The sequence below is a fragment of the Hydra viridissima genome, unplaced genomic scaffold (genome assembly GCF_058129835.1).
Source record: "Hydra viridissima isolate aposymbiotic clone 2 unplaced genomic scaffold, HvirCarnegie_v1 scaffold_9, whole genome shotgun sequence".
NCBI classification, from domain to species: Eukaryota; Metazoa; Cnidaria; class Hydrozoa; order Anthoathecata; family Hydridae; genus Hydra; species Hydra viridissima.
Genome location: NW_028324308.1, coordinates 17480282 through 17502390, shown reverse-complemented (window position 1 = coordinate 17502390; position 22109 = coordinate 17480282). Strand labels below are relative to the sequence as shown.

Here is a 22109-nt window from a genome sequence, read left to right as displayed (position 1 = left end):
GCCTCCAGTATAATTCCATATTTTGAAGGAAAGAACACAGTGCGAGTGGTTTCTTGTCCAGTGGAAATGCTCACACGCGTCATTTCACACGTCAAAACAATGTTCGTTTTTGTATTTATTTTCATGACTTTAATTGCTCTTTTGTCAAGTCTAAAAAGGCAGAGGCGTCTTGATAATTTATTTCAGGAGTATATGAAAATTGTTTGGTGATATATCTAGGCGCGTGATTGGTCAATTGAAACTTTATTTGTAGTTTACCGAATACAATGTCTTTGAGAGACTTTATTCTTTTTTCAAATCCAATTCTTACGTCGCTCACTGTTTTCTTTACAACCTCTGGAATGTGTGGATCAATGGCTGTAAGCACTCGGTTAAAACGATTAGTAACCACATTTCCTACAGCCGTTGCAATTCTTGAAAATAAACCAGGTCTTTTTGCAGGAACCGGTCTTGGTGTAATGACGTTCGTTGGATCGGCAACAGGCTCGTCAAAAATATGACGCGATGGTTTGGCTTTAGTCATCAGATTTCGCTAGAAAGCTGGTCCAAATGAAATCAAGTCGTCAGAAACAGGAGGAGGAGCAGGAATTGGTCTTACAACAACTGGACTTTGAACAATCGGAAGAGGTCTTGCAGCGGTTGTTAGTCTTCGACGTGTTACAGGTTGTGTACCGATGATAGGCTTTGTATTTTTTATTGCTTTAACTAGCTCTTTCCTGGTCATTTGTGTATAACCTTTTATCGCCCGGTCTTTGGCTTCATTTCGCAATGCTTTTAAAGATTTCTCTATAACTTTTTTCAATACACAATCATTCATTTTTTATATAATAGAAAAATATTTTTTAACTCAAATTCAATTTTCAGAAAAATTTAAATTACGTGAGAGGATTTCTTCTGATGTTTTCAAGCTTTTTCCATTTAGGGTCAATGGCGTTTTTTTCTTTTGGTGGCTTCACGTTTTTAGGTCTTCCAACAGGTCTCCTTTCTTTCACATCTTCCATTAATTCGCTTTTATCGATTAGATTATTTTCAATCGCGAGCATCATTAACGTCATTTTTTCTCTTGATGTTTTGGTAACACCGTTTTCATTCAACAACTTTTCGCTGTTTAAAGTGACGTACATGCTTTTCAAATCGCAGTGATTGAATACGGAAGAGTTTAAATCTTGGCTGCCATCTTTATTGGTCTGAAATCCAACAATAATGTACCTCGGTCTTTCACTGGAAGATCTGGCGCTCAACCTCCAACTGAATGTATTGGTCACAGGTACGGCGATGGTCTCGCACTGTCTGGATTTAAACGTCAAAGGAACGTCCACTTTTGATTCAATGAGTTTGTAAAGATTGCTGTTTGCCATAAAAGAAGGAGTGACATGAGGCATAAACAAGGACAATTTGCTCAAGTCCACTTTTCCTGCGGCTGTTTCGGTGCTCTTAAAAATCGCATCAGCGTCGCTCTTTCTCACAAGAATAATCGCGCACTTATATTCGTAAAGAACTTTTTCGTAATTTTCGCAAAATCCAAAAATGTGCTTCAACGGAATGCAGAATGAAAATGTTCCTTTAGTTGCAGTTTGCTTAACGATGTAATCTTGTCTTTGACTCAATCCACTGTTGCCGGCAAGATCTGCATTAGCGGTGGTGTCTCTTTGCCACAGCTGATTCATTCCTTCCGATACTTGAAACTCCACTGGATATCTTAGAAAACCAAGCATGGTAGTGGCTTGACCTGGACTGTATATGGTTTCTATTTCTTGATTCGACAATTGATATGAAATCTGACTGAACAGGTGCATGATGCCATTGTTTGCAAGAGCTTCCACATCCGTATCCGCATAGGAAGTTCCGTCCACTTTTGTCAGTCTTCCTTCGACCAAAAGGTACGCCTCAGAGGGAAGCGTGAACAAGTCTTGCTGCTCAATGTTGATTCTTATTTCCCCAGCAGTATTTAAATTGTTACTGACCGGGTCGTATTCGTGAAATTCAAATCTCTCAATATCTTCATCAACAATGATTTCTTCTGTAATATTTAATACTTCGGAATTTGCCATTTTTCTATATAAAAGAAAAAATTTTTTTAGAACCTTCGAATCCGGGAAAGTTCTTTGAACTTTTTAGGAGACAACTTTCATTCTATTTCCCATTTTTACAAGGTCTTGTATTCTAATCGCATTCTTTTTCGACAACTTTTTTGAGCGCAAAGAACCCCCAAGCGAGGAATATTCGCTGCTGTGCGCTGGAGCTGTTGGCGCTACCATTCCAGAAATAGTGTCTTTGCTCTTCTGAGTAAGAACTTTCGGATTTGGAGTTGCAGTCTTGGCGTACATTTTTTCAATGGTCTTTTTACCCTTGTCAATAGCCACGTCTTTGGCGGTGGAGACGGCAGGAGAAGCCAATTCTTTTCCCGCAGATTTCGTCGCCATATTCGCTTCTCTTCCCAGCTCGCTTTTTGCAATTTTGTTTGCTAAAGTGGATGCTGCTATTGAGATGCTCGACGCGGCAGCTTTTTTTAAAAAATTCCTTAACGTATCGATTATTCCACTTCCTCCAACAACGTGTTTCTTAACATATCTGTTTCTGTAAACGATCATTTTTAATAAGCAAAAAAAAATTATTTTATTCACTTTGAATCGATGTACCTCATCATCGATTTATACTGGTCTTTTTTAATTACATTTTGTCCTAACAGCTCGTCGCAAATGTTCACGTTCTCATTTCTCGACCCTGTATTTCCCGCATGACAAGCAGCCACGCTCAATTCAAGGCTTTTCACGAGCGCATTCGGATCGCTGGGAAGAATGATGACTCCTGAACCTTTTTTACCTCTAGTTTCATTTTATATTGTTCATAAATAGGCTTAATAATCTGTTCCCATTTTTTTCCACCTGTAGGCCAATCTTCTATAGCGCCAGAGTCGATCAGAATTCTCGAGTAATTTTGTTATCTTTATCGGTATAGTCATTTTTGTTTGGAGGATCAGATTTCGTCAAAAGTTCCCAAAGACCTTTTGCTCCCTCATACCTTTTTCCACCAATAATGATATCATTTTCATCCGGTATCACTTCCATTTTTCCAATGCACCATTTATTTTCATTTTTGCTTATTTTGAAATATCTTTTTTTTTCTTCGATCAGAAGCCTCCTTGTTGTACGTTATATTTAAATATTTAGACGAAATATCACCCAAATTCGCAGACTCTTCATCTAACTCTTCAATGGGTTCTTCATTTTTGTTGGCAACTTTGTCCTCTATTCTTTTTATCAGCTTTTCATTGCTTTCGATGAGCGACTTGTACATCTTTTAATTGCTTTCGATGAGCGGCTTGTAGAGCTTGCTCAAATCAGCCTAAAAATTGACATCTGAAATATTGTTATTGAAGCTGTTCTGATAAATTCTCTTTCTTCTATCAATTATTTCTTTCACAATTTCATCCCTTTTGTTCGGGTCTTGTATTTTAAAAAAAGACATGGTTTTTAAAATACGCTAGAAATTTATTTTCAGATCATTCTATGATCCGTTGAAAAATTCTTCAAATTTTTAACATTTTTTTCAACGAATAAAATCATTTTTTTTGAATAAATTATTAAATGTATTTATCGCATCCTCTCTTCCTTGATTAATCATAAACTCTTTGGTTTTTCGTCAATGGTGCTTTTAGTCTTTGTTCGTATCTCCTCCGTCATGGTCTTAAACTTTTGAAGCTCGCTAAGAATCAATTAGTACTCTGAATCGCTTATTTTTCCATCCATCAACGCTTTTGAAATGAGGTTGCTAATAGTGTTCAATTTAGACTCTGCAAGAACTTTCAATTTTTCGTGCTTCTCCGCTTTCAATGCCAGCTTTTTGTTCACTTGACCTCCTACAATCGATAAAAATCCCACTCCAATAGCAACACCCTCAAACGCAATCGCTATCGGCAATAATGGTGGCTAAAAGTCCAATTCCTATAGTACCCAAACCAATGCACAACATCTGCATCAAATTTTTCGTGGCTGCATCGTGAAGACTTGTCGGTTCATTCAAATTCGTCGCTTTGTGGAAATTTAAATCCAAGTCCGCAGCTCCAATTGCCGTGCCTCCGCCTGATGAATGCGTGTCCACATAATTTTTCGTAGCAGCGTTGTGAGAAGTGGTCGGCTCTGCCAAATTAATGATTTTTTGAGAGTTAAAATCAATGTCCGCAGTGATGGTGCTATTTCCATCTGTTCTGACATACAGATCGATTGTAAGAGCGGTCGAATAAGGATTGTATAAATACGTTCCCAATTCTGATCTACCAAATTTGTCAATCATTTTTTATATGTCTTGGAATTTATTTTTCTCTTGTGATCACCATAAGGTATTGATAGTTTCTTGAAAGTCGTTACCTTCGTCCAGTTTTTTCAAGAAGTAAAGACGCAAGTGACCACAATAAGAAGTGTTACCAAATTGAACCCTTTCGCTGTTGTAAAGAACGGGACTTTTCAGATATTCGACAAGTTCAATTCTTTCGACATTGATCATTTTTAAATTCGATTAAAAATTTAAAAATCTATCATTTTACAAAATCTATCACTTTACAAGATCACAACTCTTATCAGATTCTACCTCTCCCAAATCCAAATCGTCCATAATGCTTTGAAAAGAAGGCGTATTTTTAGTAATAGCAACTTCTGGAAGCTTGAATTGGATGGATTCAATCTGCGATCCAATAAAAACACCTTCAATTCTCAAAGACGCAATGGCAAAACACTTTTGACGAACGTATTCCAAAGGATTCGTTTTTACAAGCTTTTTATTAGCACTCTTTCTGTAAAATAAAGAAGTAATGTTCTTTTCTTTTATAAACAACTTTCCGAAAAATAAAGGAGCTCCAGATCCTTTGTTCTTAAAAATGGACAAGTCTGCAGCAATTATTTTTTTCGTTCTTCCTCCTTTTTTCAACAAAGACGTCATTTTCATGAGTTGCTCGCGAAGAAATTTTGATATTTTTTCAGTCACTTCCATAAACTTTTCTACTGCTGCTGTCACCCTTTTTCTCGTCAAAATCAACAAAAGACATGGAATATCCAGTCAGCTCTTTTTTTTCCACACTGCGACTTTCAAACACACCCAGAGAAAACAAAACGGGAGTATTAAAACAAAAAGACCTTTTCCAATCGCATACTCATAACACAACGGAATCTTTTGATACTGAATTGGCTTTGTGGCTGCGTAAATATCTCCAACCGATAATTTACTCTCGTCAAAATTTTCAATCGTCACAAAATTCATCTTTTTTAAAAGAAAAGAAAACTTTTTATATCATTTTATTATCCATGCAATTCCTTGACCCGCTCAAGATACAATTTTTCTACTCTTTGACTTTGTTCTTTGACTTTATTTACTTTTTTGCGAGCATACTCAAATACGTCCTATCTTAAAGTTCCGCTTCTTTCAAAATGAACCATTCCGCACTTTATTTTCAATTCAAAAGTATCTCGTTGACGAATAATGGTGAAATCCAAATCCTTTTCTAAACTTTGAATATTGTAACGGTATTCTTCGTAATTGGGCGCTTCCTATATACTTCTTCGTAATTTTTCGTCTTAAAGTTATCTTCGTAATTGGGCGCACTCCTATATAATTCTTCGTAATTTTTTGTCTTAAAGTATTCATTTATAAAAGGTTCAGTTAAAACCATCATTTTAACACGATTATTCTTCATTTCCATTTTTTAATAAGAAATTAAAATTCATTTATATCATTTTATGATCCGTGGAAAATCTGCGACTTTTTAGATCATTTATTGGGAAAGAAAATGATTTATATCGCTCGAAAGCAAACTGATCAATTCTTTATTATCCACCCACGAGTTAAACGAATCTGGATATCCCAACCATTTAACAAATGATTTGCTCTTTGTTTTGCGAATGATTTTTTCAATTCTGAATATATATTGATGCGTCTTTAGCATTTCCTGCTTGTAAAAAGTACCTTGAATTTCTTCTTCGTTGGCGTCAGTGATTTTTTACGTGGGCGGATTCGTGTACTGAACTTTTGACACGGAAAAAACCTCTTTAGTCCACCTTGGCGTATACCCTTTTTCAAAATTAGGCTACTTTTTTGTAATCCACACTTTGTCACCCATTGAAAATTTTGGCTGTTTTCTTTCTGTTTGCGTCTTTCCATACAGATTCATCCAAACCTTGCTCTTTTCTTCGCTGGCTTCAACTGGTGACGTTTTTATTGAAGAGTGATTTGTATTGTTGTAACTTTTCACCATTTAATCTAAAACGTCAATGTATTTATTGGTGTTGTTAGCTGAAAAGTATTTAAACATTTTCTCTTTCATCGTTCTGCTCCATCGCTCGACGACACAACTTATTTCCTCGTTTTCAGTGGAAAACAATTGCACTCACAGCGCTTTCACGTGCTTGTTGTAAAATTCTTTTCGTTTGTCTACCCACAATTTGGAACACTTTCTTTTTTTGAGATCCTTCGGATTCCTGGTAAAATCTTTTGATTTTTCGAAGATTTTACTCAACGCTTCAGCCACATTTCATCGATGTCATTCACAGTCACCCTTCTTCTTTCGAAATGATGAATTACCGGTTTATGAAGCTCTTCTGCAAGCTGATTTGTTCATTTCAGACGACTCTCGGGAATTTATTTTTTTTTGATCCGTTAAATACACGTAATCCGAATTTAACTTTGGCTTTAATCACCGGTGTAACGAGTTTTCTTTCGTTGGTTTCTTTTTGAGTGGGGTTGCGTATAGAAATCATTTCTTCAAGCATCATTTGATCTGCCACATTCCTGTTTTGTCTGTCGTTAAAATATTTATAAGCCAGATCGTGATGATACGCTGCATTGTCCACCCTGTCCACGGGCTTGCTCCATTCCTGATACACGTCGGGAGAAGTCAGTCCTGCAAAGTTCATTCCCGGAATGTGCATTTCTCCAGGAAATTTTGCCCATAGGAGCTTGATTTTATTTGACAGTTTATTTATTGATTCCACCAAGTCACCTCCTTTTGTTGTCGATGGAACAAACATACATTTTGTCGTTCCAAAAGAATCACATGTCCCTTTCAACATATTTCTGTTGTTTTTAGACATTTGTTTTTCAAATGAATAGTCTCCGTTTCTCTTTTGCATTTAACGCAGTACATTTTACACATATAAAAAAAAGTTTTTAAATTCGATTGCGAATCTCTGGCAAATTAAATTTTCTAAAATAAAATCTTTTCTTTTTAAAAATGGAAGTCATTGATTTGTCATGGAATATCGGTAAAAGCAAAAGAAGCAACAACGCGCTTTTGCCAAGAAGTATAAGAGGAATCATTGTCGGAAAGTCCGGATGAGGAAAAACAACTTTACTTTTAAATTTGCTGCTAAGACCGGGATGGCTGTATTATAACCATTTGCGAGTGTTTGGGAAATCTCTTTTCTAACCTGAATACAAAATACTCTAAAGCACCTTTGAAAAGAAACTGTGGAAAGAAATTATTCTCGAATTGTTCAATATTCAAAACAAAATCGAAAAAAAAAAACGCGAATCCTGAAGCGGTCATTGAAGAAATTTTAAAAAAATGGAACGGAAAAACAGTCATGGAGTGTCAATTTTTCGAAACTGCTGACGATGTGCCTGAACCTGAAGATCTCGTTTTAACCAGAAACAATTTAATGATCTTTGACGATTTGCAACTGACCAAAAAAAACAAATGCGAGAAATATTACATTCGAGGAAGACATTCCAACGTTGACTGCTTTTACCTCGCTCAAAATTATTTCATGCTCTCCAGACAAACCATCAGAGAAAATGCCAACTTTATTTGCCTCTTTCCACAAGACCAAAAAAACGTCGACCACATTTATCAAGACCATGTTTCAAGCGACATGAAAAAAGAAGAACTTAAAAAGTTTTGCAGACATTGCTGGTCTCAACCTCATGGATTTGCCGTCATTGATTGATCCTCCAAAAAGGACCATGGAAAATACAGAAGCGGATTTGACGATTTTTATTTTCCAAATGTATAAAAAACATGTCAGCATTTTATTTAATTACAAAATCGAAAAATGATACACCCACAGTATCAAACAGCTCCATCAAAACATACTTTGAAAGACACATCGAGCTAGAATTAAACAAAAATTACGAAATGGCACTTGTGGGGATCGAAACGTGTCGCAGTTACTCAAACATCACCTATAAAAATAACGTTTTCAGGTATAGTCCGAACGCTGGCACAAACAGCTACACCATTTACATTAAAAGAAGGAGCTTATAATATAAATCAGCTCAACACCTACCTTCAAGATGAAATGAAAAAACAAGTTGGAAATTTGTACGGAGCAGAGGGAGTCATTATTACAGCAAGCGATACTACATTAAAATCTGAATTAAAATTTGAAATGCCAGGATCAACGACGAAATATTGGGTGTATTTTAACGTGAATAACAGATTAGCTCTACTCCTTGGATTCAATAAAAATGAATACACCTACGTTGAGGAAAGAGAATACCCTTCAAATCTCGATAAAATAACAATTGTGATCGACACTTACGAGTCTGAAAATATTGTAAGAATTGAAGATACGGCTATATTCCGAGTGACCAACAACATTATCGGCTCGTCTTATTTAGAAGGAAAAACTACAAACGACAATTACTCTTTTTACCCACAGGTTGAACCAGGATACAAAATTGTAGAAAAACCTTCACATACCTTCACATTGCGGTGATATACCTTCACATTGTGGTAAGCAAAATTTCAAGAATGGAAGCGCAAATTGTTGACCAAAATGGAAGCTTGATCAATTTTAGAGGAGAAGACATCATCATCAGATATTACATCAGAGAAAAAATATCCTCAGTGATATCCGATCTTTACACAAGCATTGCTTTCGGTCAGTAAAAATTTTTTCCTTTGCTAAAATAATGAGCAATTATCAAAAAATTAGATTAAACATTTCACAAAATCAAGCTGACAAATTAAAAAAAGCCATTTAAGATATAAAAAGACGTCAGTATAAAACTCACTCGTAAAGATTTGGACAGAAATCACATTCTCGCAGTCACAAACTCGCAATTGAACAAAATTAGAAGAGCCTACAAGCAATGACACCGGTGTCACACTTAAACTCAGCAAAAACAACTCATGCACAACTCTAAAATTGAAGGAGGATTCATCGGTGCGTTACTCCCTTTGCTCGGTATGCTCGGAAGCACTATCGCCACAAGAATTGTCCCCGCTCTCACCACTGGACTTCTTGCAGGTGTAGGCTCTTCTGCCGGTTCTGCCATGGTTGATAAAATCGCAGGACGCGGCGTGGTTTACATGAACAAAAATCTAAAAGGAATAAAATTAACTGCAGTTGGCTCAGGCTTATACTTAAGACCTTGGCCTAAAAGAATCAATGGAGACGGACTCTTCTTAAAAACCGGTACTTTGTCGATTCCCAAACTCACCATCTTCATATTATTGAACAAAAGATCAAACAACGCTTTCATTTGACCTGCATGCTTCGTTCTCGCCTAAAACATTTTTTTTAAAAGAAAATAAATTTACATCTTTGCGACAAGAAAAGAAATATCATTGCGACAAGAAAATAAAATATTGCGGTAAGAAACATTTTTAAATAGAAAATTTTATTACATCATTACAGATTGCGGCAAGAAAATTTTATTACATCATTACAGATTGCGGCAAGAAAATTTTATTACATCATTACAGATTGCGACAAGAAAATTTTATTATATCATTACAGATTTTTTTGAAAAAAAGGTAAGTCACGCAAAAAACGCATGAAAGTTAAAGCTTAAGTATGGAAAAAACCCCAATGCGCCAGAACCCGCATTTCTCTACTACTGCCTGTTTATGTTTTTTTTTGTTCAGCTGGATCATTTCAATCTTTTTTCTCAGTCTTCAACGATAAGCTGTTGAATAGCATCTAAGACACGTCCTCTGTAAACCATTTCTGGCTGATCGCAAGCAATCTGACTCCTTCTTTTGTTAAGAAAGATGGTGATGAATCCAAACCGAGAAGGGTTTTCATAAACCAAGACATTGGGTCAAAATGTTGAGAACAGTTGCTAAAAATGATCTCGTGTTTTCACCAAGCTTTTCGTACAGTCTGTTGTGATCAGCTCTTTAACCAAATCAATGTTTCATTGTAAGCATAGCTGCCGAGAGGAATTTCGGGCCATGGGGAAGTTTTCTTAAGGGGCCCTCATAAGATCAGTTATATACCCAGGACCATTAGAACTGTGCTCTGATCATTGAAAACTAAAAATTAAAATTATTTAATCTTTTAAAACTCAAAGCTATTTAAACCTTTTTAAAGTTATTTTAAAAAATTATTTGTACATACACGGGGCCTCGGAAATCTTTCCTTTCCATCCCCCCTCCCCTCCTTCTCGGCGGTTATGATTGTAAGGTTGAGGTGGAACGCCGACCAGATTGCGCTTTATCAGTGAGACTTGTCTCCTCAAATGACTTGTACCACAAGTAAACTGTTGGGTTTGATTAATGTTAGGGTTGTCTCTTTCAACTGTAAAATAATAAAGTTGAACTGGTCTAAAATATAATTAAATTGTCCTCAACACAGAAGACAGTAGAAACTCTTATTCTTTATTAAACTTTTTGGTTGAGTTTTGAATAAAAAAAAAATTCTGTGTGACCCTTGATTTGAACGAATGAAGTCTTCTTTTAAACGATTTTTTCGGTTTATTACGGTTAACTAAAAAACATATCGGATCTTAACTGATTGACTTTAATAACTTAAATGAATTATAAAAGAAGATGGTAGAAAAATTTAATCTTCCCTAAGTTAAGTTAGTGATATATGGAAAATACATTCTTTACAGTCATCAAGGTTATTCTTCGAAAAACATGTGACTTGAGAATTTCAAAGTATTTATTAAGGCTTTTTGAAAAAGATGTTGAGCTTTTTCTCATTAAATTTCGTGAGAAAAATTCTTCATCGTTTAACGTTTTGCTTTTCTCATTGATGTTTCTTTCAAGATCATTTACTTTTCTGTACAGATTCATAAAATCTGTTGTAATAATGTCACTTGATTCTGAAGTCCGAATCTTTTGAAATCATATTTAACTAGTTTAAACAAACCCTCATTGTTTGCTCCCAGCTTTTTTTGTATACTAAAATCTACATGAATTTCATTTTTGATGAAGTTATTTGCGTAAGTGTGATTAATGAGAATTTTACGCGTGCGAGTTTTAAGACTGGCAATAATAATCGGTAATACTTTTTCAATATGGATTACATTTATATGATATGGGCAATAACAGATTAAATTGTAACCTGCATTCTTTTAATACTAAACAAATGAAATGCATTATTTGTTTATAATGATATATTTAGACACCCAACAGAATTAAAAACATATTGTGGTCCTTCGAAAGCTGCTTTTATATAAACCAAAACGTGGAATAATGTGTAAAAAGTTAATGCTAAAAAAAAAATGGATTGAAAATTTTTCTTAGTCGTTCAAAGTTTGAATCTCTGTTTTACTAGGGAGTTTAGGCAATTTTTATAGCCAATGAAAATCTTTTTTATTTCAAATGCATTGTATTCCTTAATATATTTTATTTTCAAAATGGTTTCAACCACTTCTGTAGCTTATTTATTTCCAAAGATATTCGTGTTTTAATATTTTCAATTCATATACATTTTATGAAATATTTCCTTAAAGTATCTCGTTAAACTTTTGGCACCGAAAGAAAACTTTTTTGTCTTTTTTTTTCTTGCGTAAAAAGTTGCGTTAACAATAAAATATCAAAAGACGGGGGAAATTTATAAAATCTCTACTTAGAAAACAAAAACCCACCCTATTAGACTACCAAAAAAAAAACAAACTGATTGACATAAATAAATAGTTGCAGAAGCTATTTTTATGTGGGGACGAAAGAATTAGCTTAATTTACTTGTATATTAATAAAAATGAAACATTTAAAATTGAATAACTTTATCAATTCTAAAGTAAAACGACGTCCCCAAAAAAATTATTGTAGTGCAAGCTTTTTTAAAAAAAATAACATCTATATATACGTTTATACTATTTCATTTTATGGGTGGGTTTTTATTTTCTACACCTACATAAAATCATTTGTTACGTATTTTCGACGATGTTTTGCAAAAACGTACGATGCTTTTTTTTTCCGCGACAAAATGTCACGTGACAAAACTCCCTAGTTTTACGAATTCTAAAGTAATCACACAATGAATCCAGCTCAACTAAGCGCTTTTGTATGTATGTATGTATGTATGTATGTATGTATGTATGTATGTATGTATGTATGTATGTATGTATGTATGTATGTATGTATGTATGTATGTATGTATGTATGTATGTATGTATGTATGTATGTATGTATGTATGTATGTATGTATGTATGTATGTATGTATGCATGTATCAATTAAATAACATAAATATTATAATGTGCAGAGCATATTTGAAAAGCTTAGAAGTTAATGTACAGCGACAAAAGATTGACGCTGTCCCTGAACGCTATACATGGGTTTAGTTTTGGCTATTTATCAACCGATTGATTTTTAATTCTCTGTTCGCACAACTCAGCTTATTACTCATGTATATTTATTTCTAAGCTAAGAGTGCAGTTTATGTGCTTATTCAAAAATACTGTAATCTTGGGATGATTCTATTGGTCCGCTTCTACAGTTGCGGAAGAAAGACATTTTTTGAAATCTTCTTTAATATGTGATATAACATTGTAATATTTTCAATAAAAGAAAGTGATATTTGTAATTATATATATGTATATACATTACAATAAAAAGTTTAGATTAAAAGTTAGAAATGATAAAAGATATTAAAAAAAAAAAAACCGAAAATAGTTTATAGCTTTTAAATCATTTTATCCCTTCCCAAAAGTGCGCTTAAAAAGCATCCTAAAATCTTGTCATCAGAAAGCAAATCCTTTTTTTCTTTTTTTTTTTTTTTTTGTCGTTGATAAATGAAAAATATAATGCAGCTGTAATGTTCAATATAATGAAAAAAAGCATGTAGTTTTTCAATTGACAAAATTGAATACTTTGAGCAAACAAAAGAAATAAATAGAAAGCTCTACTTTAATTTTCACAGGATGTTTTGTTCCATTTTTACGTTTAAAAAGGTAGTGCGTAATTTCCCAAAACACTAAACAAATCTAGTGAAGTCATTTTTCCACTGGGAAATGTTGACGAACGATTGGATGTTAAAGAACGTTTGATAATCTTTTTTTTGTGTGTGTGTGTTTTAAGTTTTTAAATAAACAGCTGGGTTATCGTTAAACTTACTTAAAAAAAAGGAAAAAATAACCGATTGTTGGAAAGTATGGCAATGTTTGGTTACCAGTGTAAGGTCACTTTCGTTATATGGGGTCGTTGCGACTTTAAAAACGTTGAACTTTTTTAAATAATTTCAACCATACAAAACATACATACATAAGTACCCTACTCCAGACATACATAAATCCAGCAACAAACACAAGCATACATAAAACCCAACAAACCTAACAGTATTTAGTTACCTTTTACTCAGCTTTTCGATTTCAAAAAAAAAGTTCGTTTCACAATTAAACGCATCTCTTAATCATTTAATCTCTGGTTTGTAATAAACTAAGTGCATTTTACGTTGGAGCGAATTTATGATCCAACAAGAAATGTCTTTTTTAAAAAAGGTATTGGTGCAAACAATTCATAACAGAAAACTTTTAATTCAGATACTCCACTTTGAAATATTGATTTTAAAAAAGGATATCAACACAGGTTAGAAAAAAGAGAATTAGTACTTCTTTACAATTATTTTCCTTAACACTCTAATTGTATATTATACAAGAAGAATGCAAAAGATTAACGTTGAATATTATTTGAAGAAAAAAAAAAGAACGTTGATAAAAAATAACGTTACTAATTGATAATCAACAACTACTCTTGCCACCGTTTTGTAAAGACAGAGTATTTGAAGTCAGTAAAGGTCACTTTTTGATCCAAAATCTGATTTCAATTGAATCTGTTTTTGGAGCGAATAATGCAATTTCTATCAATTGTGATTTGCTGCGACAACTCAGTTCATTAAACTCTTTTTTTGATTGGCCTATTTTTTGTTCTAAGTGACATTTCTTTCTCTTGTGACTTAATTTCTTGTCAGAATATAATTGAATGTGCACTACTCCATTCTACAATATCTTTTTAAACTCAACATTCCACTGTAAAAACACATTTTTTTTAGTTGTTACAAAATGGTTTTTTGATAACCCCACAATTTTTTTTGTTAATGATAATAACGCTTAAATCAAAATAAATACAAAATTACAACTTACCAAAGGTTTTTCTTTTCTTAATTATATTACTTAATAAATATTTTCAACTTCTAATCTCGTGAATATATTTTTTTAACATTTACAAATACAAATGATATTATATTCACACCAATTACAATATGTAATCAAAGTCACTCAAAAATTATCTCTTACCACCTTCGGACTCGTGGCTAAAGTGTCTTTCTACATTGGAGCTATTCTCAATTTGAAATTTTCTCTTTCTCTCTTTCCAAAAGTTTCTTTTAAAATTTTTCTCAAAAGATTCTCGATTTGTTTTTTTCATAAAATCTTCCAATAAAATCTTCTCATAAAACTCTCCTAAAAAAAGGAAAAATCCGTAGATTTTCTCAACCGTTGTTTTTTTTTTCATGTCTACAATTGTTTCCTAAATCAGATACTATTTTAGCATAAAAAACGAATTTTATTTTCAAACTTGTTTGTTTAATTATTTCAACCGCTTTCAAAAGTCATGGTTCTCAGAAACTGGTTTTACCAGTTATCTTTTGACTCTACTTGTTTGTAAAAATCATAAAAAGATTGCAGAAAAGTTGCCTACATTACTCATTGAATTATTACCAATTATTAGTCTAATTACAATTCAATAACCTGTTTTTTTTTGTGAAAACATAATTAAAACATAACTGATTTATTTTTCACGCGTGTTACCTAGTGTTTCAGATGTCTTACAAGTTTGGAATGTTATTTGTTTAAGTCGGGCAAAAATTAACGATGATGTTTAAAATATCCTTCATTTTCCCTCACTATAATCTTTTTAATTTTCCCTCCAAATAATTTTTTCGACTTTCACTCAAAATAATCTTTCCAATTTTCCCTCACCATAATCTTTCCAATCATGTATTAATCAAGCATATTTCATTGAACTAAAAAATGATAGTTACTGTAATCCTTGGTAGGTGGAAATTCGTTTCAAATATTTCAAAACTCAAACTTCATAAAGGCACCACAGCTAAGTATTTAATACATTTGAAATTCCGAGCCTGGATCACTTAGCAACAAAGCCTACTATATAGGGAAACACATTTTACAGGTCAGAAGATCTTAAAGTGGTCCTATACTAATAAAACCAAAATTTTAAAAATACACTCATATTTTATGATTTTCATATAAGAAATAGTGTTTTTTATTAAAAGCACATTAAAGGAAAAAAAAATAAAAAAATTTTTTTTTTGGTCAAAATTTTGGGTCCATGAACCCTAAAAATGGACTAAGCGCTGCGATAAACAGCCTGTAAACTAATAATGGTATAAATAAATTTTCACAGCTATTTAATATCAGATGATTACACTCACCCTGCCAAAATCAAATAGTTTAACAAACTATTGAAGCTTTTGTAGGAAAACAGGCTTAAGGCCTAAAAAAAAGCCCTGAAAAGGCTTAGAACCTAGACCTTATTTTTAGAACCAGTTAACTAACATGAATTCTTTTGGTAAGATGAATGTGCATATATATAATAAACAACTCCTGAAATTTTCAACACAATCAGACAAACCAATCTCAAGATATTTATCGCAGCGTGCTTAAAACTCACATATTGAGAAAAACAATTATAAAGATTTTTAATGAAAAAAAAATTTTTCAATATATAAAAAGGTCAAAAAATTATTGAAAAACAAAACGACTTGAGCATTATTGAAAACACAGAAAAAAAAAAAAGTGAAAACTCTGATATTTGAAAAACAGTTAACCAAAATAGAATTATTCAATGAAAAAAAGCTTGAATATAAAAAGATAATATACAATAACTACGTTACAAAATACAATAACTGCCTTAACATAAATTTAATTTTAAAAATAACAAAAAACTAATATCTAAAAAACTCCTGCTTCATAAGATACATCTTCACTTTCATTTACTTTATCTGTAAAACCTTTTCGTTGGGCACAAAGCAGCTTTCTTCTTTGTTTTATTGAGTCAAGCGACTTCTTTTCCATCATCTTTATTCTTTCTTGGTCTATTTTGGTACAGTACTGAGTAGCAAATGTACCTGGTGTAACATTTAAATTTTCAAATATGTTCAATATACCAGAAATACCATCATTAAATGATATTACTGCTGATGCAACACTTATTTCTAAAGTGATACGGCAAACAAAATTCTCTTTAGGACAACGCTTCCAAATGATAGCATTAATAGATTCATTTGAAATTTGAGTTTTGCCATGTAAACATCTACTAAGAAGCTTATCATCACTAAGGTCAAGAAAAATGGGTTTAATTTTATCCCCAATAATAATTGGTATTCCAGGTTTTTCCTTGTAAGTTTTTGTGTTATTAATTTTATCACACTGATATTTACACCAAGAGCCATTAGTTTGAGGACACATATAGTGTCGTAATTCCAAACTCAAAGCATCTGAGCAGTGAAACAAAACAGCACCAATTGCTTTTTTCATTTGGTAAACTGTTGAACCAGTACTTTTACGCACTGCAATACCATAATAATTTTGAAGTTTATTAATCAACTTATCAGTTAATCGACCTTTACCTCCTAATGATTTGCCATCTGCCAACTTGGTTTTGTCGGTGGATTTGAGTTTACGTAGTCTATTACCAACTCGTTTTTGCACATGTCCTACACATTCTAATTTTTCAACAATCAAACCTGGGTAGGGATCACTTTTTAAAACCTCAGCGTATGCTTTGGAATCCCCATCTCCAATGTAATGAGTATATTGAAGTCCCCTTTTGTCTATAGATTTCATAAAACAATCTACAATTCCGGAAACTTCCATAGATCCAGCAGATCCTTCGTGATTAATTAAACAATCATGAGTTTCCAAAAAATTTTCATAAAGTTCTGGATCGCTATCTTTTCTTGATTCCCATGATGTACAGGCATTGCATATTTTTGAAAGAACTCGATAGTCAACACATTTCCCTGAGTCACTAGCAATAACAGTAACAACACCATTAAGTGAGGAATGACCGCTTTTTTGCCAAGTTCCATCACAGGAAACAACTACATCAGCTAATACATTAATATCAAAATCATTTGGTTGGATATTGTTGTTAAGATATCGAAATTCATTTGCTGCATTTTTCATTTTCACATCAGCTACACTTTGGTATATCATATGAATTTTATCTTGAATATCATTAAATGCTTTTATGTTCATTGGAGGAGGTAAGTTCATTAGACCACAAAACTTTTCCAAACCAGAATGACCTTTTCCTATCTCTCTTATGGCAACAACAGATCTATAATTTATTTCAAATGGTGACATTCCTGGACCTTGCTTTTCAATCTCTTTGCTAGAATAAAAAGACTGTTTCCAATCGCACGAAGATGTTGTACAAGAAATGTTTAAAACACAGCCAAGCCTTTCTTTTTTGATAAATCAGTTGAGATTTCAATTGAATTATTATGACATTGAGGACAATGTCCAATCAAAGTAGCAATTGATTTTAAAATGTCTGTGTCAATAAGTATAAAGCATGAAGGCAATTTATTTGAATCATTATTTTTTGCATTAATTTTTTTACTGCTATGTGATAACGTTTTTGAAGATGTTGATGTCAAGATATTTGATTGAGTTGAGTTAGTGATTTCCAATTTAGAAGTTAAATTGATGCTGACTGTTGATGCTGAGGAAAATTGATTTCCTCTAAAGTACTTTTTTTTGAAAATCGTGTTACCACCTGCTTTCCTTCTTAAATTTGAATCACATTTATTTTTTCCCATAATAAAAACAAGCACGAGGCACAAAGTATAACTCAAAGCTGATTTTTCTATAAGTAATACATGTAAACATAGTAATTGTACTTAAAAATCATGGCTTATTTAGGAAAATAAACATGAAACAGTTACTGGCACCAGTGTCAAAAACTAAAAGTAAATGGCGCAATATTCTAAAACGCCTATTTTCTAATATAAACAACCCGTTGCTAAGGCCGTTGCTAAGAAAATTATTTAACTTCACTTTGAAACTTGCTATTTTAGAGCATTTTTAAATTCACTCCCTATAATGATCTATATATATTTAGAATGTAGAATGTTTGGGCTTCAAGAATATGCAATTTTTGAAAAATCGATTTTTTTGATTTTTTTTAGTATAGGACCACCTTATAGAAAAAATAAGCCTTATTAGTCGAGGATGCAATAAGGTTTGTCTTGTTTTTTTCAAGGGTTTTCCATTTGCATTTCTTAATCTGTTATAATTAATTTAATCAATTTATTTTGTTGAGCTGAAAAAAATCTAAGAGAACAGCATGCAGTTAGTTTTTTATTTTGTAGTTGTTATATATATAAAAATGAATAACACAATTATAAGTAAAAGTAAGTTGGTGAAAAAACGACTGACCGCATCTAGTGATCTATTTATATATAGATTTATTCAAACTCCGAATATTATCTTATTCGGAGTTTGAATAAATTTTTGAGATATTGTCAACCCAGCCAGGCATTGTAAATTGCAACGTTTCAGTCCTCTGTCGTTTTGATCTGATGTCAAATAAGGGTATTGTTCTGTTTTTAATTGTAATAGGCTCAAGTTGATCTGAAGTTGGTATATTTTCAGGATTGTTGGTAGTTGTGAGTATTGCTTTTTCAGTTAGGAGATTTTTTAGAGTAAGCTGCTGGTGCCAACTTCTTAAATGTGATTAAAGTCCGCTAAAGGATTGAAGTTTTGTATTGTGCAATCCACGAGATATTTTCTTAATTGCAGATAATGCAAGTTGTGTATTTGGAATCCACTGGCTCTTACGGTAAAATGATTCCACTAATAGCTTTTCTTTCAATTATTTTCCAGCGTAAAATTTAGCGCTGAGAAACATTTAATGAAATTATTTATTTTGATTACTTAACTTAAATGTTAACTCATTTACTTTTCCAGTATCAGCCGAAGTTTCGGTTGAACCGAAACTTCGGCTGATACAGGAAAAGTAAATAAATTGTTGAAGCAGAATTTTCGGTTTCGACCGAAGCCAAAAGTTTCCGTGCACTAACTGAATCCGAGGCGGAGTTAACAGTTAACTTGAAGGTAATTCAACTATTTGCAAAAATGAAGATATTCGAAACAAATTTTCAAACTTTAAAAGTATGAATGTTGCTGAAGAGCACAAAGGAAGAATACAAAACATCATCGGGGTATATTTTTTCCGTTTCAATAGCGTTTAATTGGGCTGGATTCATTGTGTGATTACTTTAGAATTCGTAAAACTAGGGAGTTTTGTCACGTGACATTTTGTCGCGGAAAAAAAAAGCATCGTACGTTTTTGCAAAACATCGTCGAAAATACGTAACAAATGATTTTATGTAGGTGTAGAAAATAAAAACCCACCCATAAAATGAAATAGTATAAACGTATATATAGATGTTATTTTTTTTAAAAAAGCTTGCACTACAATAATTTTTTTGGGGACGTCGTTTTACTTTAGAATTGATAAAGTTATTCAATTTTAAATGTTTCATTTTTATTAATATACAAGTAAATTAAGCTAATTCTTTCGTCCCCACATAAAAATAGCTTCTGCAACTATTTATTTATGTCAATCAGTTTGTTTTTTTTTTGGTAGTCTAATAGGGTGGGTTTTTGTTTTCTAAGTAGAGATTTTATAAATTTCCCCCGTCTTTTGATATTTTATTGTTAACGCAACTTTTTACGCAAGAAAAAAAAAGACAAAAAAGTTTTCTTTCGGTGCCAAAAGTTTAACGAGATACTTTAAGGAAATATTTCATAAAATGTATATGAATTGAAAATATTAAAACACGAATATCTTTGGAAATAAATAAGCTACAGAAGTGGTTGAAACCATTTTGAAAATAAAATATATTAAGGAATACAATGCATTTGAAATAAAAAAGATTTTCATTGGCTATAAAAATTGCCTAAACTCCCTAGTAAAACAGAGATTCAAACTTTGAACGACTAAGAAAAATTTTCAATCCATTTTTTTTTTAGCATTAACTTTTTACACATTATTCCACGTTTTGGTTTATATAAAAGCAGCTTTCGAAGGACCACAATATGTTTTTAATTCTGTTGGGTGTCTAAATATATCATTATAAACAAATAATGCATTTCATTTGTTTAGTATTAAAAGAATGCAGGTTACAATTTAATCTGTTATTGCCCATATCATATAAATGTAATCCATATTGAAAAAGTATTACCGATTATTATTGCCAGTCTTAAAACTCGCACGCGTAAAATTCTCATTAATCACACTTACGCAAATAACTTCATCAAAAATGAAATTCATGTAGATTTTAGTATACAAAAAAAGCTGGGAGCAAACAATGAGGGTTTGTTTAAACTAGTTAAATATGATTTCAAAAGATTCGGACTTCAGAATCAAGTGACATTATTACAACAGATTTTATGAATCTGTACAGAAAAGTAAATGATCTTGAAAGAAACATCAATGAGAAAAGCAAAACGTTAAACGATGAAGAATTTTTCTCACGAAATTTAATGAGAAAAAGCTCAACATCTTTTTCAAAAAGCCTTAATAAATACTTTGAAATTCTCAAGTCACATGTTTTTCGAAGAATAACCTTGATGACTGTAAAGAATGTATTTTCCATATATCACTAACTTAACTTAGGGAAGATTAAATTTTTCTACCATCTTCTTTTATAATTCATTTAAGTTATTAAAGTCAATCAGTTAAGATCCGATATGTTTTTTAGTTAACCGTAATAAACCGAAAAAATCGTTTAAAAGAAGACTTCATTCGTTCAAATCAAGGGTCACACAGAATTTTTTTTTTATTCAAAACTCAACCAAAAAGTTTAATAAAGAATAAGAGTTTCTACTGTCTTCTGTGTTGAGGACAATTTAATTATATTTTAGACCAGTTCAACTTTATTATTTTACAGTTGAAAGAGACAACCCTAACATTAATCAAACCCAACAGTTTACTTGTGGTACAAGTCATTTGAGGAGACAAGTCTCACTGATAAAGCGCAATCTGGTCGGCGTTCCACCTCAACCTTACAATCATAACCGCCGAGAAGGAGGGGAGGGGGGATGGAAAGGAAAGATTTCCGAGGCCCCGTGTATGTACAAATAATTTTTTAAAATAACTTTAAAAAGGTTTAAATAGCTTTGAGTTTTAAAAGATTAAATAATTTTAATTTTTAGTTTTCAATGATCAGAGCACAGTTCTAATGGTCCTGGGTATATAACTGATCTTATGAGGGCCCCTTAAGAAAACTTCCCCATGGCCCGAAATTCCTCTCGGCAGCTATGCTTACAATGAAACATTGATTTGGTTAAAGAGCTGATCACAACAGACTGTACGAAAAGCTTGGTGAAAACACGAGATCATTTTTAGCAACTGTTCTCAACATTTTGACCCAATGTCTTGGTTTATGAAAACCCTTCTCGGTTTGGATTCATCACCATCTTTCTTAACAAAAGAAGGAGTCAGATTGCTTGCGATCAGCCAGAAATGGTTTACAGAGGACGTGTCTTAGATGCTATTCAACAGCTTATCGTTGAAGACTGAGAAAAAAGATTGAAATGATCCAGCTGAACAAAAAAAAACATAAACAGGCAGTAGTAGAGAAATGCGGGTTCTGGCGCATTGGGGTTTTTTCCATACTTAAGCTTTAACTTTCATGCGTTTTTTGCGTGACTTACCTTTTTTTCAAAAAAATCTGTAATGATATAATAAAATTTTCTTGTCGCAATCTGTAATGATGTAATAAAATTTTCTTGCCGCAATCTGTAATGATGTAATAAAATTTTCTTGCCGCAATCTGTAATGATGTAATAAAATTTTCTATTTAAAAATGTTTCTTACCGCAATATTTTATTTTCTTGTCGCAATGATAT

General features: G+C 32.5%; 2 protein-coding genes and 1 pseudogene across 2 annotated transcripts in view; all 3 read right to left on the bottom strand.

The window, feature by feature from the left end:
- Positions 1-875: 875 nt before the first annotated feature.
- LOC149884347 (uncharacterized) lies at positions 876-2051 on the bottom strand. Its single transcript, XM_090098741.1, has one exon. The coding sequence runs from the start codon at positions 2049-2051 to the stop codon at positions 876-878; it is 1176 nt and encodes a 391-aa protein (XP_089954867.1).
- Positions 2052-16136: 14085 nt separating this feature from the next.
- The window catches only part of LOC149884326 (uncharacterized), a 395582-nt pseudogene continuing 389609 nt past the window's right edge, over positions 16137-22109 (bottom strand).
- LOC145191573 (receptor-type tyrosine-protein phosphatase S-like) overlaps positions 20029-22109 on the bottom strand; it is a 49501-nt gene continuing 47420 nt past the window's right edge. The window contains exon 8 of the transcript XR_016455529.1: positions 20029-21803. The gene's annotated coding sequence lies outside the window, so the exon portion shown is untranslated. The remainder of the gene's footprint in view (positions 21804-22109) is intronic.